The following is a 23,056-nucleotide window of genomic DNA, read 5'->3' as shown; positions in this document are numbered from 1 at the left end:
AGCAGGGAATAATGCCTCAATAGACATCAAGGTTTAAAATCACACCAACGCCATCAATGTTCCATCACCGTTACCTTGAGTGAAGCAGCCCATCCATTTGGCTTGTTATAGTGGTTAGCTGAAGAGGGCGGAGAAAAGCCGGTAAGAAAGCAGATAAGAGCTACTTCTCTAGATAACAGTGGTTCATAAATGGTCTTATCTGAGGCAGCGCTTCACCTCACTGCAGGGGGAGGAGTAGGTGAGGAATAAAGGAACTAAAGGATGCTTTGAAAACCACTTTATAAACATCTTTATTGTGGTTTTCAAGAGGAACAAATGATTAAGGCAATAAGTAGCCCCTCTGGTATAATACAAAAGATGGGATTATTGTTAATAAGATGCAGCAGGAGAAAAAAAGTTACAAAAAAAAAGGCAACAAAGCATCATTTGGTCCCCTGAACACAATCAGACAATCTACATGGGAAAATGTAAAAGTCTGCTAGCTTTTGCAAAACTAATATAGCTTGTTTTTTTTTTGTAAAATAAGTTATCTTATCTAAACAGGGTAAAAAGTAATCTCGTTTAGAACAATGTAGCACTTAAAACCTTTTAAATGGTTTTCTCTTAATCCAGTCTTAAAGTGTTTTTATTAAATCTAATTATTGGTAGAGAACAGCAGATGTTCTGTGTTTATGATCCTTTCTGTTTACTGTAAATGGGAATAAGGGTTATGTTTGAAACTATTTTCAGTCCAGCTACAGTACCTCAGAAAACTGAAGCAAAATATGTTATACGTGTTAAATGGGCCTACAGTATATTACAAAAATACATATTTTCCCATGTACCCTCCTGATTCGATCACCTAAAGCCTTTATCTAACCATACAGATAGTTTCTGTTTTATCTGTGTTTTGAAAGATCTATATCCTTCTGCTGCTACCCAGAAAGTGTGAAGAAAAGTAAATTAGATTTTGTGGTGTAAAAAACACTGAAAAATGAAATTCGAAAACTCAACTGGAGCCTTTCTTTCCAAAACAACATATTGTAATGCGTGTGCAGGTTAATTAAAGATGAATGCCGAAAACTATTTTATCAGCAGGCAAGAGTTTTATTCAATTCACAACTTTAGTTTGTCTTTGATGGCGATACAGGTTAACAACATTAACTACCTCAAAACAGTGGCATAGGTCTTAACACTCTGCTCCAACTCCCCCTTAATACAACAAAAGAATAACACATTTAAGGATACAACCAATACCATGAAACAAACAATATACACCCATAGACATTCTGCTGCATGCCAGCTTCCGCACTCAGCCCCAGAGTTGGTTCCACGGACCGATCCTTACCACAGGGCCAGAGCTCCATGCAGTGCCATTTGCCTCTGCACATGACTGTGAGCTGCCTTTAACTGCTGCTAATGTGCACATATCCAATCATTGGCCGTCCCCTCAAACTCATCTTCTCCTACTCCCAACAGGACATCCACTGGCAGGTTGGGGGACCTGCCAAACATCAAGAAATAGGGGGTGTAGCCAGTGCTGGCATGTTCTGATGTGTTGTAAGCAAAAACCACCTCTGGCAAGTGCTCCACCCATCTCCTCTTTTTCTCTGGGGACAGCGTCCTCAATAGGTCGTGAAGGGTGCGATTAAAACGCTCGCACTGTCCGTTTCCCTGGGGGTGATATGGGGTGGTGTGGCTACATCGGTGAACAGCACATTTTTGCAACCATCGCTTGATGTCTCCAATACTGTAAAATCCATGGCCAGCACCTCCAATGGCCGAGATGCCAGCAAACTTCCCCATTCCAACTTCCCATTTGCCACAAACACAGTATAAGCCTGCTGCTTGGAAGCCAAAAAGTCACTAGAGTACATTGGGAAGCTTGAAGAGGCCTCCATAGTATTCATTGCAGCTGTGCACTGGCCTCCATGGTATAAGCCACAGACCTCACTGTCATCATAACTATTTCTTCCATAGATAGTATTTACAAATGTTCACAGTGATGTCTGTGATTATTCCGAGGAACCAATACACATAATTGTTTTTAGTAGTTATAATTCAAAAACTACAAAAAAGTACCTAGTAACTTACCTCAAAAGTCCCAACTACAGTACAGTACAACTACAGTATGGGGGTATATGAGAAAATGTGTTTTTCGAAATTTGGATGAACTAATCCAATAAGTCGTATTTTCCTGATGACACTTTCTTTGTTTCTAAATTCCTACTGCTGCTGTGGAAACATCTGACTAATATAACCTCACCCTCCTGAGAGAGATTTTCCACTTGTACCAAGAAAAATAATTCAAAAAACTAAACATGAGCTGAAGTGAGTTGGTAAAATTGACATTTTTTGCAGCGAGTGTGTCAGTAAAATGATCTGTAGACAGATTTCCAGAGCATCATCACCTGTGTAAATACAACCTGTCTTTGCTGTTCTTCTTCTGCACCTTTTAGCTTCTGGTTCATCAGGGTCATCTATTCTGAGGGGTCATATGTTTTACAACCTGGTGCTTCTGCCTCCCCACCACACCGTGACAGCAGGTGATCTGAGGCTGAAGCACGCTTCGACCACCAGCCATGTGGAGACAGAAACAGGAAGAGCACTGATGGCTTTTTTTACGGCTGTACAGGAATGTGACAGTGCACCTGCTCAACGATACCATCCCCTGTATGTCTCTGTCTGGGTTTGTCAGGTATGAAACGATTGGTGTTTAGTGTCTGTGTGTTGGGTCAGCTGTATGAGGCTGGACTGAGATGCTTCACTGCACCTCTGTTGCATCCTGTCGCTGTCTGGGACACAGAGGGAGTGCAGAACACGAGCCTCTGGGGTCTGCAGAGAATCCACCCACTCTGTCAGGAAATATAGGCTTTCTGATGAGATATGCTCATCCTGCACATGTGGATCAGGGCCATGAACACCACTCTGATGGAGGTGCTTATGCAATTCCTGTAATTTAAATGTCAACTGGAAATACTTTACAATTGGGTGCACAAAATCCTGAGTAGCTACCCAGGAAGAAGGAAGTTTAAATGAATAGCCTGCCCAAAATGAATTATTGGGTATTACAGTTATTATGATGGCCAGACACTTGCCAATTGTGGTCCCTCATTTACACTCACTCACAGCATTTGCAAATCTAATGGCATTTATTTAGCACTGATTATACTGTAGTCATATTGTAACCTTACCTCGCACCAGATGTTTGGAAGTTATTTTTCATTTCCGCATGAGATAAATGAGTTTTCTGGAGCGGACAACACATTTCACACTCAGAAAGTTGGATGCAAAATATGTCGCTTGCTCCAAAAACACACTCTTTTATCTCATGAGTAAATAACCTCTGGAGATCTGGTGTGCAGTTGTGCTGGAGTAAATACATTTTAGTCAAAATTTTTGTTTTGATTGAAAAAAATAACTTCTATTATAGAAATATACCGTATATCATCAAAACCAGATTTTTAACGAGCTTGCCCAGCCCACAAGCACCATTTAAACTGTATCAACATGGTAAATAAACCATGGCTTAATAATGACCACATATGCAATGGGACAGGAGGGGCTTCATGCTTGTTACTGGAATGTATGACACAAGGGAAAAGGCAGCAAGGCAAGGCAATTTTATTTGTATAGCACAGTTCAGCAGCAATGCAATTCAAAGTGATTTACATAAAACATAAAACAAATTGAAAGCAGTTAATAATACTAACTAAGACTAAGAGTCTACTACTGCCATGCTAGCATCTCTGTGAGGTTGTACTTCGACACTGTGCTAAATGATAACATCCGCATGCTAACATACTCACCATGACAATGCTGATAAAGTAACATGCTGATGTTTAGCAGGTGTGATGTTCATAATCTTAGTTTTAGTGTTAGCATGCTAACATTTGCTAATTTGCACTAAACACAACGTACTGAGGCTGATGGGAATGCTGGTTAGGTATTTGAAATTTTGACTGGAAGATGGCGCAAGATGAAAAGTGAAGGGATTGCCAAAGTTATTACTATTTATCCTGAGGGGGGGGGGGGATAAATGTCTGTAGCAAAAATACATCACAACCCATCCAAAAGTGCTATTTGATTTTATTCAAAACCACAAATGTCAACCTCATGGTGGCGCTAGAGGAAAAGTCAGGGGATCACCAAAGTCAGTAGGATTAATTATCTGGGGAACATGACTAGACTGACTGCCACTAGCAATATCTAAAAAGGTAATCATTATATATAGAGCACATTTCTATAGATATGTTGATGCTGATCCAGAACGATACACAGTGTCTGCGCCAGAACAAATCTGATGGGCGGGCAATAGGTTGCCATGCATGAAACTACAGGTATAATATATAGATCTGCAAACTACCTACATCAATACAAATAGCCAGACTGCTGTTTTAGGTTTCTAGTAGGCGATTAAGAATATTAGAGCTGATGTGTACAGCGCACTGCTGCTGTGTACAACACAGATGAAGCAAAATTTACAAAGGAACTCTGCGTGTATAGGCACACGCATGCGCGCGACATACACAAACCTTTAGCACATACAGTACATCAGTTTATCAACCCACCATTAGAAGAACTAACCTTAAATTAAATACTGTCTGCGTGAGCGAGTGTGTGAGGGTCTGCTGGACTCTGCATGATGTAAATGTCATCATCAGAAGGTATATGCATAGGCTCTGTGCAGACATAAGTGTAGAGCCAATTTTTTGTTAGCATTTAGTTCCTAAATGTATTCCTTGTTAGTTTCTTGTTACCTACTCAGGAATTGTTGTAATTTATGTAAACCGTTATGCTGTATATCTACTTTATATACGTTGTCATGTCTGCGTCCAACTTGGTGTCTCACATGAGCGGCTAGCTGCAGGTCAGCTCTCCTGCTCCGTCAGTATGGAATGTACATTGAAAGTATATGGCTGAAAACAATGCTTTAACATCAAAGAACAACAAATGAGAGGGAAACTGCATGATGGAAAGTCCTGAATTTTAACTCTCTGCTTTGATTTTGTGCAGAGCAGTGTTTCCAATAAATTGCTCTTGAACTCTGAGAGAAAATTCTGGCTTTGTAAAAATGCACAGTAAACATTAGTCATTGCAGAACATTACCCAGGGAGACAGTGTTTGTTTCTTTCTCACACACACACACACACACACACACACACACACACACACACACACACCTTATGTAAAATAACATAAAGGGAAATTAGGGTTAATCCTGTTCAGAGGATCCAAACAGTGGAAGTCATTAATCACTTACTGACTGTGATTAGCAAGGGCGTTAATTTATACTTATTCTACTTCGTTTAAGTATGCTTGATTCTGATTGGCTGGGAGGAGGGCATTAACCCGGCAGGTTGCCCACTGACTGAGCACAGCGTCATCAAATAGTAGATCAATACGCCGCTTGTATTTTTTTTCTATCACAGAAATTTCAAACATGAGGTCCATTGTAAAAATAAACCTTGTTTAAAAAAGTTTCTAAAATGTGTCGGAAATCTATGGGAGGGTCAGTCGATACATAGTTTCGCAAGCGAGATACAATGTAGCAACTATTATTACTACTAACGTTAGTGATCAGATGTAGCCTTGTGTGGTTGCTATAGAAACTAATTAACATTAGCTACAGTTGAGCTAATGTTATTTGCCGTAGTTCTAAACATTACAGTGTTTTAAAAATGGACAAATTCATTGTCAATTTTAATATATTTGGAGGAGGGAAAACATTTGAGATCTGGTTAAAGAGCGACGAGGACGACGGAATGACAAAAGAAAAAGACAAGGTCCAGGGAACCCGTTTCGGAGATCTGACAGATGAGGAGCTGCGTACAATTGAAGACGGGGCCCTTGAATCAAACATGAAAAAGGCAACTGCCTTTGCTATCAAGGTTTTCACCGAGTGGAAGAGCCACCAGAAGGATAGACTGACAGTGACAACTGACCCGGACTGTGGTTGCTATAGAAACTAATTAGCTACAGCTGAGCTAACGTTATTCACCGTAGTTCTAAAGTGGACTACTTTTTGAGGGAGATGAACTCAAACAGAGTATACATTTAATAAGCATGCAATACGAATAAGAAAAAGCATAATTATTAAAGTATTTTAATTGTTTTATTATGTTGGCAAGCAAGAAGTAGAATAAACGGGATAATCACGAGAGGCAGGGCAATAAACAGTTTGATATGCCCGGCTTGTGGAAGGTTACCGTAGGTAAGGTAGCCGTCCACGAGCCGGGCATATCAAACTGTTTATTGCCCTGCCTCTCGTGATTATCCCTTACTTCACCAATTCACTTGGCACTGCTCAGAGTGAGAAGAGCTAGTAAAAAAAAATAAAAATAAAAATAAGCTCAGTCGTGTGTCTTTAAACATGTAACAGTCTTGGCAGACTTAATATATCAGCAGTAAATGTTGTTGAATGTAGGGAAGCCACAGGAAGGAGAAACCACTACCATTGGCCATATATCTAAACCCATTGATTACAGCTTGAGCCAGTCTGGGGTAAAAAAAATAAAACTGGAATTTTAAGGTTGAAAAGGTTTGGTCGGCATGTACTGTTTTACATAAATATATGTGATATATGGGTATATTTCTGCAAGAAAAGCTCTCTGGGTTCTGTAATTATGCTGTAACACGGTCAGTTAAATGACTCCGATGGGATCGTCTGCTTAAAAATCCATTTGTATTCTTCTCTTTGAACCTCTGATATTTAAGCTTAACATTCTGGACATAGGCAATCTTTCAGAGTTAAAGTTAACCAAGGAGAAAAAACCAAAACCATGAATATGACAGCGTAAAGACAGCCTGCCAGAAGAAAAGTGTATGTTCCCCGGCAGCTCTGGCTCTGCTCCAGCTTTCAGCGTGTACTTTTTGTGGTTTATATTTGCAAACTATTTGTGAAGGGTGAATGCATCTCCTCCTGTTTCGAATGGGAACTATAATTCTTGTTTTTAGATGTTTAACCAGTCACAGGTGATGTCCTATCCCCTACTTGGCAGAATGTTCAAAACATATGGTGTCCACCCTCTGGACTCAATATGCCTCCCCGAGCAGTTCTCTCAATGCATGCTGTGCAATAACTTTATACTGTGGCCATCCAACTCTTATATCAGACCCAATCTGTCACCCCAATAGCACAAAGACAAGAAATCACAGCACCGCTGTAACATCACACCAGGGTCACACTGAAGCCTCTTGTCTTGACTAGACTTCTCTGTGTCTAAAAAGTACAGCATCTGTATTTTATATTTAACAAGTACTGCATTGAAGAGAAGAAATACTTTCCTCCAGTTTGAATATTTCACCGGTTCTCTTTAGATCTCAAGCCATGTTTATGATAAAGTGCTGGTAACCTGGACATTATTTTGTTTCACTCCTGCAATCAGGACGCGAACATTTATTCTCTTTATATGCAAGGCCAATGAGTGACAATAGGTGGCGGTAATGCTTTGCCGGCTGCAATATATCATTAAAAAGAAGAAGTGGCTCAGTTGGTAGAGCAGGAGCACATATGTGGAGGTTTACTCCTCGACGCAGCAGCCGCGGGTTCGACTCCGACCTGCGGCCCTTTGCTGCGTGTCATTCCCCCTCTCTCCCCTTTCATGTCTTCTTCTGTCCTGTGAAAATAAAGACCTAAAAATGCCCCAAAAAAAACAATCTTAAAAAGAAGAAGAAGAGTCATTTCCGGTCGATGTATAACGGCCGTTCGTTGAAATCTACGCACTACACAAGTACATAGTATACACAGTGTACTACATGTAAGTGTACTCATGGATGTATCCGAATTGAGACACACCTCAACCACACACCACTTTCTTGATGTCGTTACATACATTTTATACTTCATATTAAATTTTACTTTTCAAAATAAAGATTTTCAGCAGCCAAAACGTCTAACTATTGCAGTGAAATGACTAACAGCAGTAATAGGCCTTTTTACACGGAAGACATTTTGACTTCACCACAGTAGCATAAGCACAGGTGTAAATAATGAAAGGAATGATGGCTGAATTCCATTTAGCAGCTTTGGGTATTAGTGCATGCCTGCTTACTGTCACTGGAACACTTGAATAGAACAGAGACATCGTTATTAAACACCTTTGCTTTTCCAACTATGACAAGTCAAGAGAGATTTCTACACAGACTGAATAAAACCGTGTTCCAGTGAATTTCATGTGTTGCTGCCCCTCGAGTTGCTCACGTGACGACTTCCGCTGGGCGGCAAGTCATCTTCATCAAGATTGTATTTTATTAGTGACCTTGCAGCCTGACATGACATTTCCTTTCGCTGACCAATCATATGGCTGGAAATGTGATACATACAGAGAAAATTACATGTATCCTACCGAAGACCCCTGTCAGCACATATCCATATATCTATAACACTATTAATAGAGCTCACATCCAGAGGACATTTTTCTATTTCTGGCTATTGGGTGGATCCATTTCAGCCTAGGGTTGTAGTACATCTGTTACACTGTTGCTGGGATCAAATAATATCAACAACATGCCTGGAGAGTGATAATATTAATTATTAGCATTTATTTGACAAACGAGTTGGAGCCCATCATTGACCACCTGCACGCCCACGGTGATAGAGTGCCTTTCCTCAGACTGCGGACAATAAATACTGGATTCAAAGGACACGACATGCGAATACAATATCAAAGAAGAGGGTATTGATGGAGAGGAGTGCTGTCAGAGTCATCAGAATGGGGGTGAGTCGGAGGTGCTGCAGGGGTGATCTCAAAGGAGGATGTAGGAAGTGGGAAAATTGATGTGTCCCGAGATCAATACTGGAGAGCATTTGGATCTACAACAGTGTAACTAAATCACCCTGTGGCTGCTGCTGCTGCTTCAGGGGCAGCAGCCTCTGATGCAGCTGATGATCGGTGTGAAGAAGGTGGAAGTAGCAGGGTCAGGAGGATCGTACAAGATGGAGATCGGGAAAGCTGATGTATGGATAGCTGGATGCAGATAAAGTTGTAAATTTTTTGGTGACTACTGCTGCTTTATCGTCACATTGTCTTGGATCAATATCCATCAACACTGGTTCTCCTTAAGTGTAAAGGCTAAGTACCTCGATGAGCATCAAACCCAATTACAATACTTAGATGTGCATTAGTGGTTTTGGAGTGGTCTCACCAAATTTAGTATCATCTTAACATAAAAATATCCGCGATGCAGCAGGCAGCACTTAATGGATTAAAACCTCAACATGTTCAGCAGTTTTCCAAAAAAAGTGTTCCAAACTACAGTATATCCGTCTCTGCAACAGAAGTGCTAAACACTGTATGGTACAGCCTGTCATGGAAAATAGAATACTATTATATCACCACAATAAAATGAAAAAATAAACGTCTTGTTATAAAAAAATTACAATACCATATCTATAAACTCACGTTTGAGCATCACAGACCCATTTACAGATACATCAAATCTAAATTGCCATGTTTTAATGGAGGCCACTGTAAATGTATAAAGTACTAAATTGTATAGCAGTATGTTACAGTAATGTGTGAAGCCTGAGATCAGTGAAAATGAAGCCTTTTTACAGTGCACATCCCTCAGTGAAGGGACTTCTCTTTAGGGAAGAACAACCTCATCCTTCATTGTTAAGCTGCTGCTGATCTGAGCTCAGCTGAGTCGCCCTCTTGTGGTGCATGATGATAATTCACCTTTGGAAGTTGACTGATGGGAATATGTTTGGACTTTGATGTTGCTCAGTAATTAGCTGAGACACACAAGCATTTGTTTTGCACAAACAAAAAGTCACAGAGTTCATTTAAAAAGTCAGATTTTGTTCAATTTACTCATCCGATTTGCAGAGCAAAAAAGTAAATCAATAGAAAAATAAAAACACCTGTTATCCCTACAGTCATTGAGGTAGTTGTTTGTGTGCTGACCCAGTTCTCAGGACAAGTTTTGAGGCTGTACTCTGTGGTGGTCTTGTTTTGGAGTGCATAAGGTGTTTCTAATATTTTGGCTGCCTCATTTACATATTTGGGGAAGAAAAAAATATCAGAAACACACGTCAAGATAATTCAATCCAGCCCAACAACGGCACAGTGTCAACTATTGAAAATTAGATTAGGTGATGGAGTATACACTATACGGCCAAAAATATGTGGACAGCCTGATGTTACACCCAAAGTTATTGTTAAACATGTAATGTATATATGTCATGTAAAACACTGCAGGGATTTGCTCCATTTCAGCCACAACAGCATTAATGAGGTCACATTGCCACAAAATATGGTTGTACAGTATGCTGCATTATTAAGATTTCCCTTAAAATGGAGCCACTGGGACAAGAGAAATACATGAAAAACAGCTCCAGACCAAAAGTACACAAAAGTAGATGTGTCTACATACTTTTGACCACATTGTATATAATAAAGAGATAGAGAAGATGTTGGTCCTTACAAATGTAAATCATGTTTATGTCACTTTTGAATTTAGTCAGACCTCACGTGAGATTAAAGCGAGAGAGAGAGAGAGAGAGAGAGAGAGAGAGAGAGAGAGAGAGAGAGAGAGAGAGAGAGAGGGTTGTATAGCTAATACTGCAGGAGTATCAGGGGTAATAAACTGGAGGGTGGACGTGCCCCCTCTCTCCTCCGCAGTGCACTTGCAGCTTAGCAGCACTCCGGACAGGACTCTTCTTCTCCTCCTCTCTGTGTGTTTGTGTGTGCTGGTAGTGGTGGTGGTGCTGAGGAGTGCACCGACGGTCGCAGCTGACTCCAGTCCAGAGGTCCCGGACAGAGGCGTGATGGTGCGGACTCATTGATAAAATCCGCTGCCGCTGGAATTAAAATGAGCACTCCCGCTGAGCGGCTCTCCTCCTCCACATAGCGCTGCCTTCTCTGCACAAGATCTGTTTGTGTGTTTGTGTGACTCCAGCAGGCGACGCAGGATGACTACTACCTTATCTCTGGTGATTCTGTGCGCTTTGGTAAGTACTCTGTACAGTAACTAGTGCGTTTTTGCTGGAATATTTTGAATAATTTGGGTTACTCAGAGAATGTAAATTAGTTTTTAGTGACTTAATGCACTTTGTAATATATATATTTTTAAACATTTCGTTTCCCTGTTTCTATGGTTTTTAATTTGCGTGAACATTTTATAGAGACCTTTCTTAGATTGATATAATATAACATTATTAGTCCTGCTGGGACTTTAGTAGTGAGTTTTTCTTGACTTCAGAGCTCTTCGTGGCATTTATGATCCCTTTTTGTGATGCCTGTGATTCATGTAGCCTATACGATATTTTGAACAGGGTTTAAATGTGTACTGTATCAGTGCTGTGATGTTTCCCTCTAAAAAAAAAGCCATATTAAAAGGACCAATGTGTCGTTTTTTTCCTCTGCTAAACATGCAGGTGCTGCATGTAGCAAAACAACTGATTTGCATGTGATATTATGCCGGTTATGTTATACCCCCTTCAGCTCCACACATGCAGCTACACGCACACACACACACACACACACACACACACACACACACACGTCTTGGTTTTCATCCACAGAGGAAAAGTTACAGTAGACAGCCCTGCTGGGATTAGTGTCTGGCAAATTGAGATTTCTGCTTCATATTGAGCTGCATCCAGTTATCCAGGAGCAGTCTGCTGAAAGGCGCCTTGGCCCAGACTTTAATAGCATTAATGAGAAGCAGTAATTTCCTTCTAATTTTTAGTCTAATTTCAGGATATTAAAATAAGAAGAGATAAAGATGCTGCAGTAAATTGATTTATTGAATTCCTAGCCGACACGAGCAGTTCATTATTTGCCTCATTTTTACATGAAACACGAGGCTCTTGTCTTCTGATAATGTGAGAAAGTTGATTATGGGAGGATGGTGGTGATGAAGCACAGAGCAGATAGAGAGGGCACATCCTCCCAGCACTCTGGTATGTCCACAGCAGCTGGTCTAATTGGGCTGTGCAGCTCAGTCATCATGTGAACAGCCCTGGATGTGAGGGGACACTCTGTTATGACAGCTGGTTTAAAGGGTGGCGACGGTCGGGTGCACTTTGGTAGAATTAAATTTAGAAATAAACTCTCAAATTGACCATGAAATTGGGGAGAGTACAAACCAAGCACATCACAGCTGGGTAACCCTACGTTGTTGTTGCTGCGAGTGTGTGTGTGTGTGTGTGTGTGTGTGTGTGTGTGTGTGTGTGTGTGTGTGTGTGTGTGTGTGTGTGTGTGTGTGGATGCATGTTCCTGCTGCTGGTGAACAAATTTCCTGCTGATTTTTGCCATTAATCTGTATTTGAGCTGAGTGATATTCCAGGGAGATGTCACAGGAAAGGAAAGGGAGCTGGCGCAGCAGTCAGGGACATGAATCCTCCCCCTGCAGATACAGGAGGGAACTCTCTTGAGATTTTGGACTGTATCCAGAGTTCATTTTTGCAGACAAAAACATGACTTTAATCCTGATGATATACTTAAGAGATTTGTGCAGAATTGTTGAGATAGCAGGTTGTATGGTCAGGAGGAGAAATGCACCTTAAGAGCAAAAAGTGGGATGACAGAATGAGGAAAATGTTGAGCAAGAACAGCGAGAATGAGAGAGAGAGCTGCTGGCTGCTCAGTACATCTGTTTCTGAATGAAAGCAGGGAATGCAGAGAGAGGATGGAGGGGAGGGACAAATGACAGAGCAAAGATTGAATTGATGTCTCAGCAAATGTGAATTAAGTGGAAATTAGTTTTTGCTTGTTACGTAATAAGAGTCACAGAACATGAAAGTGTTTCAGTATAATGGTTTTCTTTGTTCTAAAATGTCTGGATATGAATTTCTTTTATTTAACATTGTTGCATACACACCAGTGGAACAAGCCTCAGTTCTTTTGCCAGTAGAGCTGCGTGGCATTTATATCAGAGGACTGAGGAAATGCAACAAGAGAGGTGGGAGAGTAAGAAGGTGATAACTAGAGTAGATTAGAAGGGATGAAGACATTCAAACCAAACCATGTACGCGAATACTTATGTGTCAGGAAGAAGGACAAAAATAGAGCATATGCATGTGTATTTACAGTCCAATGTCTGCATGCCACATTAAGGGAAAGTTAAAATGTGTTTATATGATTGATATGCAAAATAGGACAGAGTTATAGAAATAAAGCATGTATGCGTACTTCTATTGATCCACTGGGAACACAAATCTCTTCACACAATTATATTATGGGGACTCATCTCCCATTTAGGTAAAAAAAAAAAAATGTCCCCACAAAGTAAACCATTAAATTGCACTGTCCTCCAAAGTTTTGGACCCCGAGGACAATTTTGGTAACGGGGAACATATTAGACGGTCCTCACTTTGTTATAGAGCTGTCAGAGTTTTTCTTTGAGCATTTAGGGTTACAGTTAGACTTATAGGCTCAGGGAGGGATTTAAGCCTGCACTTGTGATGGTTAAATTTAGGTCGTAGGGAATGCATTATTCCCATAAAAAAAGTCCTCACAAGTATAGAAGTACAAGCATGTGTGTGTGTATGTGTGTGTGTGTGTGTGTGTGTCAACGCTGATCGGAAGCAGGGGCTGACATTCCCAGCTACTCTCACTTTTAGACAGTAATTAGGACGGGCATGTGTATAATGTCGTGCACACATTATTTTATGGTAACTGCCTCGGCCGGAGCGTGTCAAAGGTTTACTATTAGAGCTGATGTGCCTTCAGGGGAACTATTAGGGCAGTTTAGACTTGTTCAAAGTGTGTCTAATTCGGGTGGAGACAACATGATTTATGATGAATCCTGATAGCGGTTGGATTTAAGGAACAGGTTGGACACCTGGCAGTAATTTATACCAATTTGTTTTGCTGTGTATGTTTAAGTCACAGTGGCCCTGTACTGTGTGTGTTTGTGTGAAAGTGCTGCTCTGACGTACTGTACTGCTGTCCCAGGTGGCGTTAGCGTTGGCGTCTAAGACGGAGCGGGCGGTGCAGCTCCCCTGTGACTCCGGCCAGTACACCACCAATGGAGAATGCTGCCAGGAGTGTCCACCTGGAGAGGGAGTGGTGAAGAAATGTGGCGTCACACAGACTGTCTGCTCCCAGTGTTTGGACAGTGAGTAGAAATGTTTTATTAAGTTATGGAGTTACACACCAGGACTGTCAACTACTGTACATTCTGATCAAATCAAAGACACTGGTACCACTTATGCCTACCATACACTAGAATACTGCGAAAAGACTTTGGTGAAAAGACTAAAGTCTGACATCATCTCACATATAAAGACTATCGTCTCACATCTAACATCAAAGACTATTATAATATGCAGGGTCACAAATTGCAAGACTACAACTAGATTCGTTTTAAAAGATTTACCCAAGCTAGCTAGCTACCGCTAGCATTTGCTGGTAACTCAAGGGAAAGTTTGCAGATTTTCTGTTCTGCCGTACATGCAGATAAATGGTGGCAGTACTCGGACGTCCGCGTTTATCCACCGGTAAAACTCCCGTTGGATGACATGCTGCAGAAGGGTTGAAATCGGCAAACTTTCCCTCTTTAGCGTTTAGCTTAGCGCGGCGCCATAGCAACCATAAACAACACTGGCTCTAGCTGTTGCTGCTTCCTGTTTGGTGCTAGAGGGAGCGCACCCATTGGTTGTTGACAATATTCACGTGATTTAACTTCACTACCAAGACTTAAAACTTACGATAATATTAAACACGTTTGATTTTGTCGGAACGTCAAGACGGGAAAAAGACTGACTCGGGCTGAGTTTTATGACCACCTTACACCAAACGATAGAGACGACGGGAGTGCGCCCCAACTCTAGCAAGACTCTCATGATTTCATTCCGATATTGGAAAATAGTATGCGACAGTGGAATCGCTTGAAAAGTCGTTAAGTGTAAGGTCGGCATTAGGCATATAGGGTTTATAAGTTGTAACAAATGGTTTAATAAATGGTTAATAAATCATGAAATGATTTATAGATCAGTTATTAGCCATCAATACCAACAACTTCTTGGTTTGCTAGGTTGTTAAAAGTGGTATCAAAACATTCTCTCATTTTGTTACCATCAGTTGTCAGTTTTGTGTTCTGAGGTTTTGAGAATTTTTCCTCTGAAGCTTGTACTGCCAGCCTCATTCGTGGTGTTCAAAATGAAAAATTACATTTTAAAAAACTCAACAGCGACAAGTCTTTCCACAAACAATGTTTGACTTGCTATCAACAATTTTCATCTTTGCTACAATGTGGTTCCAATGAAATCTGCGCATAGTCGGGTCAACAAATGTTTTTATTAGATTGATTTGGGTGAACTGACACTTTAATAGATTGGATAAGTAACTTATAACACCAAAATGCTAAAACTTGACTTAACAGAAACTCCACTTTCTAAAATAAAAGGATTACATTCAATCTGGAGACAATCAAAATACAGGAAATACACATGTAAACGGCCTGTCTTTACCAGCATCACACACACACACACACACACAGATTAATGCAACGTTTCTGCACTGACATCATCTTTATTTATACATCCACATTCATTTTCTGTGCCTAATTTAATGCTTAATGGCAGCTTGGGCCCTGAAATGAAAACAAAACAAACTCCTATTGTCCAATTTTCTCATTTGTATGATATGTCTGTTTTGCCTTTATCGAGTGTCCTGAGAAATAAGACAGGAATTCACATGTTTGATGCTTGTAAGTGGGTCCAAATGTGTTCGCTCGCAGCTCGGCTCAGGCTGTGAACCATTAGCACTCGCTCTACAGACCAGAGCTGGGAGAGGTGCCAAGACCGCAACATCTCAGAGAAGAAGAAGAAGAAGAAGAAGAAGAAGAAGAAGAAGAAGAAGAAGAGCCAATGCTGCAAACAAATGTGTTTTTCTAGATTGGGGCGTCTTTCTGCGTCACATTCCTGCAGCTCTCTGTGCCCTTTGAGACGTTGGTGTAGTCAGAGTGCTAAGTAAACGTCAAAGTATAGGTCACGAGCATCACCACATAGTTCAGGAGGAGCTGAAGAACTGTGACGAAACAAATGTCGCACCTTTTCTTACCTTTTGAAAGACCACGCTGTGTCAGTTTGAGACTTCGAGGTGACTGACATGGAGCCGAAATCCAAAATGAGTATTGTTTAGAGTGCACTCTCAGTTGAACAATGATTAATTGCATTAATCCACTCACACACATGCCACATGTAAACACTGACAAATGATGCATGTAAACAAGAATTTGAAGTCTTTTAACAGCAAATCACAATAATATCAACTGGATGTTGTCATGATAAATTCTGGAGGAATGTTTGCAGGCTGGCATGCTGGAATGTTCTTTGTGAAGAAAATTGATACTCTGATTATCCTTGCACTTGTGAACTTCTTTGCACAACAGATGCTAATCTCAGTGTTGTGTTATGTTATTAAGAATCTCAAGTCTGGCTGATATCACCCCTTTGAAGTTTTTATTCTTTGCCTCGAGGAACTCAAGAGCTGCAGCAATGGGTTCAGGCAGGGCAGAAAGCCAATTCTCTACATCTAGAGCGCAACAGTGCCACAGGGTAAAAAGGAAAAGGACTGCGAGTCAATTTCACATGAAGCTTCTCTGTCAAACAAAATCAATGTTAGGAAAGGTAGTGGTGTAAAATTTGCAAATAATATTTCTTGTGCAAAACGAAAAGAAAAAAAAACTTCTTATGGACTTCTTATGGTTATGTGTTAGAAATCCAGTCACACCAGTAGATGAGAGTGAGCAGTGTGATTAATTAATAGTCTTTATCTAATGTTGCATATGATAGACTGGAGCAGGGAATTTGTTGAGTGGAGGTGCCTTGAGTCTGTAGAGACACAGGTCGCAGCTTCACAATCGTCTGGACTTTATCTTCGGTTTGACGTCATGAGGAATTTGTCTAGTGCGTCACATTCCTTTTTTATATTCCTGCCGTAAACAGTGGCAGACGATGCGTAGATGGAAAACCACAGCTTCATTTTCCTATAATGTGGGCTGGCCCTCAGGACTGTAGTTTTTGTCCGTGTAGTAACTACTTCTTTTTTTTTTTTTTTTCATTCACTCCCTCCTCCCCCACCCCTTCACACGGGCGAATCCCACCAACTCTAGTTTCTCCATCCTGTACTCGCTTTTCTCAGGGAGCATCCCCCCCTCCTCTTCTCTGTTGCTATGACTCATCGTCTGTATTAGTGGATAAAATGGTATTAGAGAGCCAGGCACCAAAGGGCACGATCTGCTCATTCATCATGCATACTGTTACATCATTGCATCTTTACTCATTTGATCCAGCTAATTAAAGCATATTGAAAAGCCTATTGTGCCTCTAACAGTGAACAATTATCTTGCTCTGCACTACATGAGATGCTGATAAACACTCAACAATTAAGATCAAACACCCAGGTGGTTGCACTCAATTTCCGGTGCGAATGCATTTTCGTTGGTTTCAAAAAAAAAATTTGGTTTAGCAGATAAAATCTTAATGTACCTGAGGCCCACAGGAGCACATAAACTAAAATAAGACTGAGTGGGATTTATATGGAAGTTAGAGGCTGAAACACTGACCTTACTTGGAAAACTAAAGCTATGAATACATTTTCTAAAGTGCAGAAATGAATAATTGAAGAGTAAAAGTCAACACATCCATTTCCTGTTTCATGGTAAATATGGGAGCATCTTTATTTACCCCCTTAATACCCCACTTCCTGCCAGTGTAACCACCCCCTTCTTCATGGCCTCCCGATCGCGGCTCGGGACGAGTGCCAGCGTCAGCAGCGCTGAAATATTTATCAGTCTCCTCCACTTTTCTCTGCTGTCATGGGAGACAAGACAACCGGTCCTGCCTCACTAAGTGAACCATTCAGAAAAAACTTGCCCTGCAAACTGACTGAAGATCTGAGATAAAACAAAAAAAGAAGAAGACAGAGACTCACGAGTCACTGTAGCGTTTAAGAAGAGCCCCGCTGGCCGACTGGAGCTCACTGGGGTTTTATAGGGGGAAGTAGAGTAGAATCCCAGCTGGTGATGGCTGAAACAGAGCATCAAGAATCGCTGCCAACGCTGGATCATGAGGGGTAAGGAAAGGGGAAATGAAGATTTTCCTCTGGCAGGTCCTCTGTGGCAGTTTCAGGTGAAGCTTCGTCCGTACATGGCACCCTAACGCAGAAAAAAACTGCTCAGCACAGGATACAAGAGCAACTGTTGATTGTTAAATTACAACGTCCCTCCTTTGGTCTCCTTATAATAGCTTTTCTAATATCCTAAAACACCAGTTTCAAATCTGGAGGGAAGCTTAGTGGACCAATGAAGCATGGCAATAATTACACACAAAAATATTTTATGTTCAAAAAGACAAATAAAGCCGTCACGCAGCTTTCCCCATGTTGACAATGTATGTGCAGTCAGCAGAGGGTCAGGAAGAAAATGGTGCCTCTGCTGAACCGGGGACCCTGACACACTGTGGAGTGGCAGAAATGGCCATCCTCACTAAAAGCTTACACCTAAAGTGCTGATTGTGCAGATCATCAGGCAGTTTCAAGGCCGTCCAGAGCTACATTATTGATGACACTAATGGGGCCCAAACACATCAGTGTTTTGGAGGTGGGGGGTCTTCACGGGCTGAAGTGGCACATTTTAAGTGCATCATCCCCCGGTACACAGCCAAATCCCTGTTTACCAACGGCCCCTTTTTTTCCTGCCGAACATGAAAACTCTGATTGCTGAGATGCGCCGGTCATCGCTCAATTGGGGGCAATTAGAAGAAAAGGATCATATTTTATTAAAGACGACACTCTCCACCTGATTCTCAATGCCCTTTTACTTTCTTCTTATAGCCCCCAGATGAAAGCGCTGACACAAATTACACAAACCACACACACACACACACACACACACACACACACACACACACACACACACACACAAACACACACTTCTCTCAGTGCATATGGTGGCATTTAGACGTGTTTACACACACAAGGACTGCAAAGGGGCTCATGCATGCAAGTTAAAATTAGCCAAGGAAGCCTGCGCGCTGTGGGATAATTGAAATGAATGAGGACAGCTTTGCTGGTTGAGCCTGACTGCAAAGAAAAACAAAGACTTCAAGCTCACGAATTCAAATAATCCTTTACCTCCGAGGTCTGTTATTTGTCTGGTCCGGTCAGTCGGTGTCACTCTCTTCTATCACTTCTGCCTCCAGACAGTAATAAGAGCAAATGTTGATGACAGATAGAGAAAAGAAAAAAAACACTGAATCTAGTAGTGTGTGTGTGTGTATCTATCCGAGAAGGAAACTGAACTCACTCACTGAGTGCCCCATTTCCCCTGATCCTTCAGTCATACATCAACACTTTGATCTCTAAATCATGTTTTTTAGACTCAGGTTGGACATCTGACTCACAGTCTGTGAGGATGGTCTGAGCAAAACAGTCCTGAGATTCTCTCGAGCAAGTTGACCGGCCAGCCTTACTTGTTGATCCGTCTTTCTGCCTACTCCCTACCTGTCTCTATATCATTACCTGTGTCTGCCCTCCTCAGTCTGCCTGTATAATGTGACAGCTTTCATCGTCAGCTTCTTAGCTGTGATGCTGTTTACAAGGTGTTTAAAGCTTCAGTCTGTGCCAGTGTTTACTTGCCAGAGCCGCACTACAGCGCAAAGCAAGTGCTGGGACATTGCTACAGGGCTTTTCACACTGACAATATGCTGTTGCTCAACACCCACTAAGCACTTCCCATGAAAAAAACACACACACACACACACACACACACACACACACACACACACACACACACACACACACACACACACACACACACACATCCACACAGTCATGTGGCTTTATTTACAGTTACATCCAGTCCCAATGATTTATTTCACTGTAAGACAAAGAGCGTTCAAACACTAAGGAGATTGATTAAACCAGTGTTAACTTGCTATTTGCTTCATTTTGTGAAATCAAGAGTGACACAGGCAGTAATTTAACAGTTTACAAAGCTGTTTCGAATTACATTCTTTTCTGATAATTTCATATTGCTGCTCCTTGCCATCCCGCAATTTTTTTTTTGTATGCAGCAGTCAGCAAAACATCACACATTGTGTCCGAACTGCAGCTCTTGCAAGGTGACCGCTCTCATGTTAAGCACGCCACAGAAAAAGTAAAATGGGATTTGGAGAACAGTGAAGCTGCCTCTGTAGTGAATCTGAGCTGGAGATTTATTTCCCTGTCAGCCTCTCTACTCCACTCCCGTCTCATTCAACCACTAAAACACACTCAGGGACCCTCCCCCCCTCCCCTCTCTCACTGTATGCATAATTGATCAGGCATCCAATTATATCTGAAAATAATTCTATGTGAACATGCAATATTAATAAATTACTTTGAGCCCCTAGGAACTCTGTGTAAGAATAAACTAATTTGAGGTCATCACTTCCTCAGCGATGAACTCCCCCGAATCCTCCTGATGCAAACGTTCCTGGAGAGCAAATCTGAGTGTTTGAAGTAATTGAAAAGCAGCGGGCAATTAGTCAGCATTGCTTGTTCAACACGGATCTCCACAACTCAGCTGTGGTCTTCTATCTCAATGCTGTTGTTCTTTAAAATGGGGAAGACGATGCAGTCAATTTGCAGGACATTTGTTTGACAAATGTTTGACACAAACCGCAACTAACACAAACTTTGAACCACGCTGGCACATTTGTCCCGACAGAAATATCTCAACAACTACAAGACGCGTTGCAATGACATTTTGTACAGATATGTATGATTCCCAAAGTCAATAACTTTGGTAATCCTTCATCAGGTAAAAGTTTAAATTTGACAAATACTTTGGTTTATGACTGCAAAACTAATGACATTTCCTTCAGCCTCAGCTTACTTTGCGTTTTATGCCGATTAGCTGATGTTAGCATGCTAACATGCTTAATGAAAATAGGGAAAATGATAAATATTAGTTCTTCCATAACCCTGCTGACACACAAACAAACCCACAAAGGGACAAACCGAAACGAAAACACAACCTCCTTGGCGGAGGAAAGACGTTAAGCAAAGTCAAAGACTAGTGTGTTCTCCAGGCTCCTTAGCTTCATCTAAACGGACTCACAAAGACAGACATAAGTATTAACCAATTAGAAGCAAGAACTGATTGAGGTCATTATTGGTCCTAATTCAATATTCTACACAGGAAGTTAATAACTAGGTTAGCAAATTAAACAATACATAAATCATTTTGACAAATATTTATCTTCTGTATGAATGGCTCGAACAGCAGTATATTCAAGAACACAATATACTGAATACATTTTCTATTTAGCAATGAATTAATCATTATAGATGATATAATGGTAATCCAACAGAATGTGTATGTGTTTAGATGAGTTTAGATCTAGCAATGTGAATAAACTATTGGCAAAAGATTTACACAAACTTAATTCAAGCAAGACAGAAATGCCCCATTTTGGCAGAATGACTCCCAACACTCTCTTAACTCACCTTAAAATATACCTGACTGAATGCTTGATCACTTGGGTATACTAAACACAAGTCTTTATCATCTGCACATCAGCGTAAGCATGTTGATGCACCTGCACTTCAAAGCAGTTTACTCGGCATAGCACAAACAAATTGGGATCGATATCGTAATAAGCACTGCAGGCTTTTGACTCGCTCCGTTACAAAAGCACCTTTCTCGTCCCGGAGCACAAATCACTAAGAGCCCAGTGGATCAATGTGTCCTCCCTTCTAATGAATGTGCAGTAAACATGATTAATATCATTAGACTCACTGTTTAGCTCCTCATATTTCCTGCTCTTTCCATCGTCTAACCTCCATGTCTAACTCTTTGCCCCTTCTCTTGTTTCCTCCCTCTCACTTTTCTGTCTCGTCTCCTTTGACCTGTCCTCTCACCTGCAGGTGAGACCTTCTCAGAGAACTACAGTCACACAGAGCAGTGCAGGCCCTGCACTGAGTGTACCGGCCTGATGCGCATGGAGACGCCCTGCACCGACTCCAACGACGCCATCTGCGTCTGCAACTACAACTTTTTCTTCAACGGGCTATCCGGCCAGTGCGAGCCATGTACAGTGTGCCCAGTGGGCCAGGGTGTGTTCGCGCACTGCGAACACGACCATGACACGGTGTGCGAGGAGTGCGTGGATGATACCTTCTCCGACCGCGAAAGCTCCCTCGACCCCTGCCTGCCCTGCACCATCTGTGATGAGGAGGACAGTGAGATACAGCTGGCTGTGTGCACACCAAACAGCGACTCGGTCTGTCACAGTAAGTCTGCCACACACGCAGGTCGCTTTCACACCTTCAGTTCACGCAACTCGGTCCAGACCAAATAAAAGAAAGACATATACTGTTGTCTGACTTATTACAAACAAACCAAGAGGTGTAAACATGAACTCTTATGACCGACGGGTAAATCATTCATTGGACATCATCAGCATCACGTAGACTCAGAGAAGAAAGAGCTGAAATGATCAGCCGATTGACAGGAAATTAATTGGCAACTATTTTGACTAATACTAATCGTGGCAGTGTTTCTACAGGCATAATTGCCTCTAAACACTCTTCACACTTCTAAATGTCTTCTAAAGTTATTTTCTTTTTAATGTGACAGTACTGTTGGTTGGTTGTAACTTGAAGATGTCACCTTGGGCTTAGATAATAGTTTATAGACCAAAAAATTGATTAAATTGAGAAAATATTCATTAGTTGCAGCCCTTAAAATAAAGTCTTGCTGCAAAATTATGGGTTTATGTGTTTTCTCTAGTGGAATAGGTGGTTGAAAGTATTATTAGCTGAAACTGCAACTGGACCTCACCTGACATAAACAATAACTGACCTGACAGAAACTAAGCTTCTCGTACTCTAATATAATGGGGAGGGATAGTTGATAGTTACGTTCACACGAGCCAAAATTAACTGAGCCAATCAGTCAAGTGCACCAGAGTTTGTTCGAGCGGCATCAATCAGGTTAGGTGTGAAAAGCAGAGCACATACTGCACACTGTTAGGAATTTCAAAGCTGTGTAGGAGCCTTCATATATGTCTCAATCACACATTCGATCTAGCCACCAGTGACTCCCACATGTGTCTTTTGGAACAGGCGAGGTCAGA

General features: G+C 41.3%; 1 protein-coding gene across 1 annotated transcript in view; it reads left to right on the top strand.

Annotated features, from left to right (window-relative positions):
• Nucleotides 1-10,509: 10,509 nt before the first annotated feature.
• The window catches only part of ngfra (nerve growth factor receptor a (TNFR superfamily, member 16)), a 31,899-nt gene continuing 19,352 nt past the window's right edge, over nt 10,510-23,056 (top strand). Inside the window, exons 1-3 of the mRNA XM_031318981.2 lie at nt 10,510-10,933; nt 13,884-14,046; nt 21,846-22,211. Of these exons, the coding sequence (XP_031174841.1) occupies nt 10,895-10,933; nt 13,884-14,046; nt 21,846-22,211 (568 nt within the window). The 5' untranslated portion in view covers nt 10,510-10,894. The remainder of the gene's footprint in view (nt 10,934-13,883; nt 14,047-21,845; nt 22,212-23,056) is intronic.

The sequence above is a fragment of the Sander lucioperca genome, chromosome 21 (assembly GCF_008315115.2).
Source record: "Sander lucioperca isolate FBNREF2018 chromosome 21, SLUC_FBN_1.2, whole genome shotgun sequence".
Lineage (NCBI taxonomy): Eukaryota > Metazoa > Chordata > Actinopteri > Perciformes > Percidae > Sander > Sander lucioperca.
This window is presented reverse-complemented; position numbering and strand designations above follow the sequence as displayed.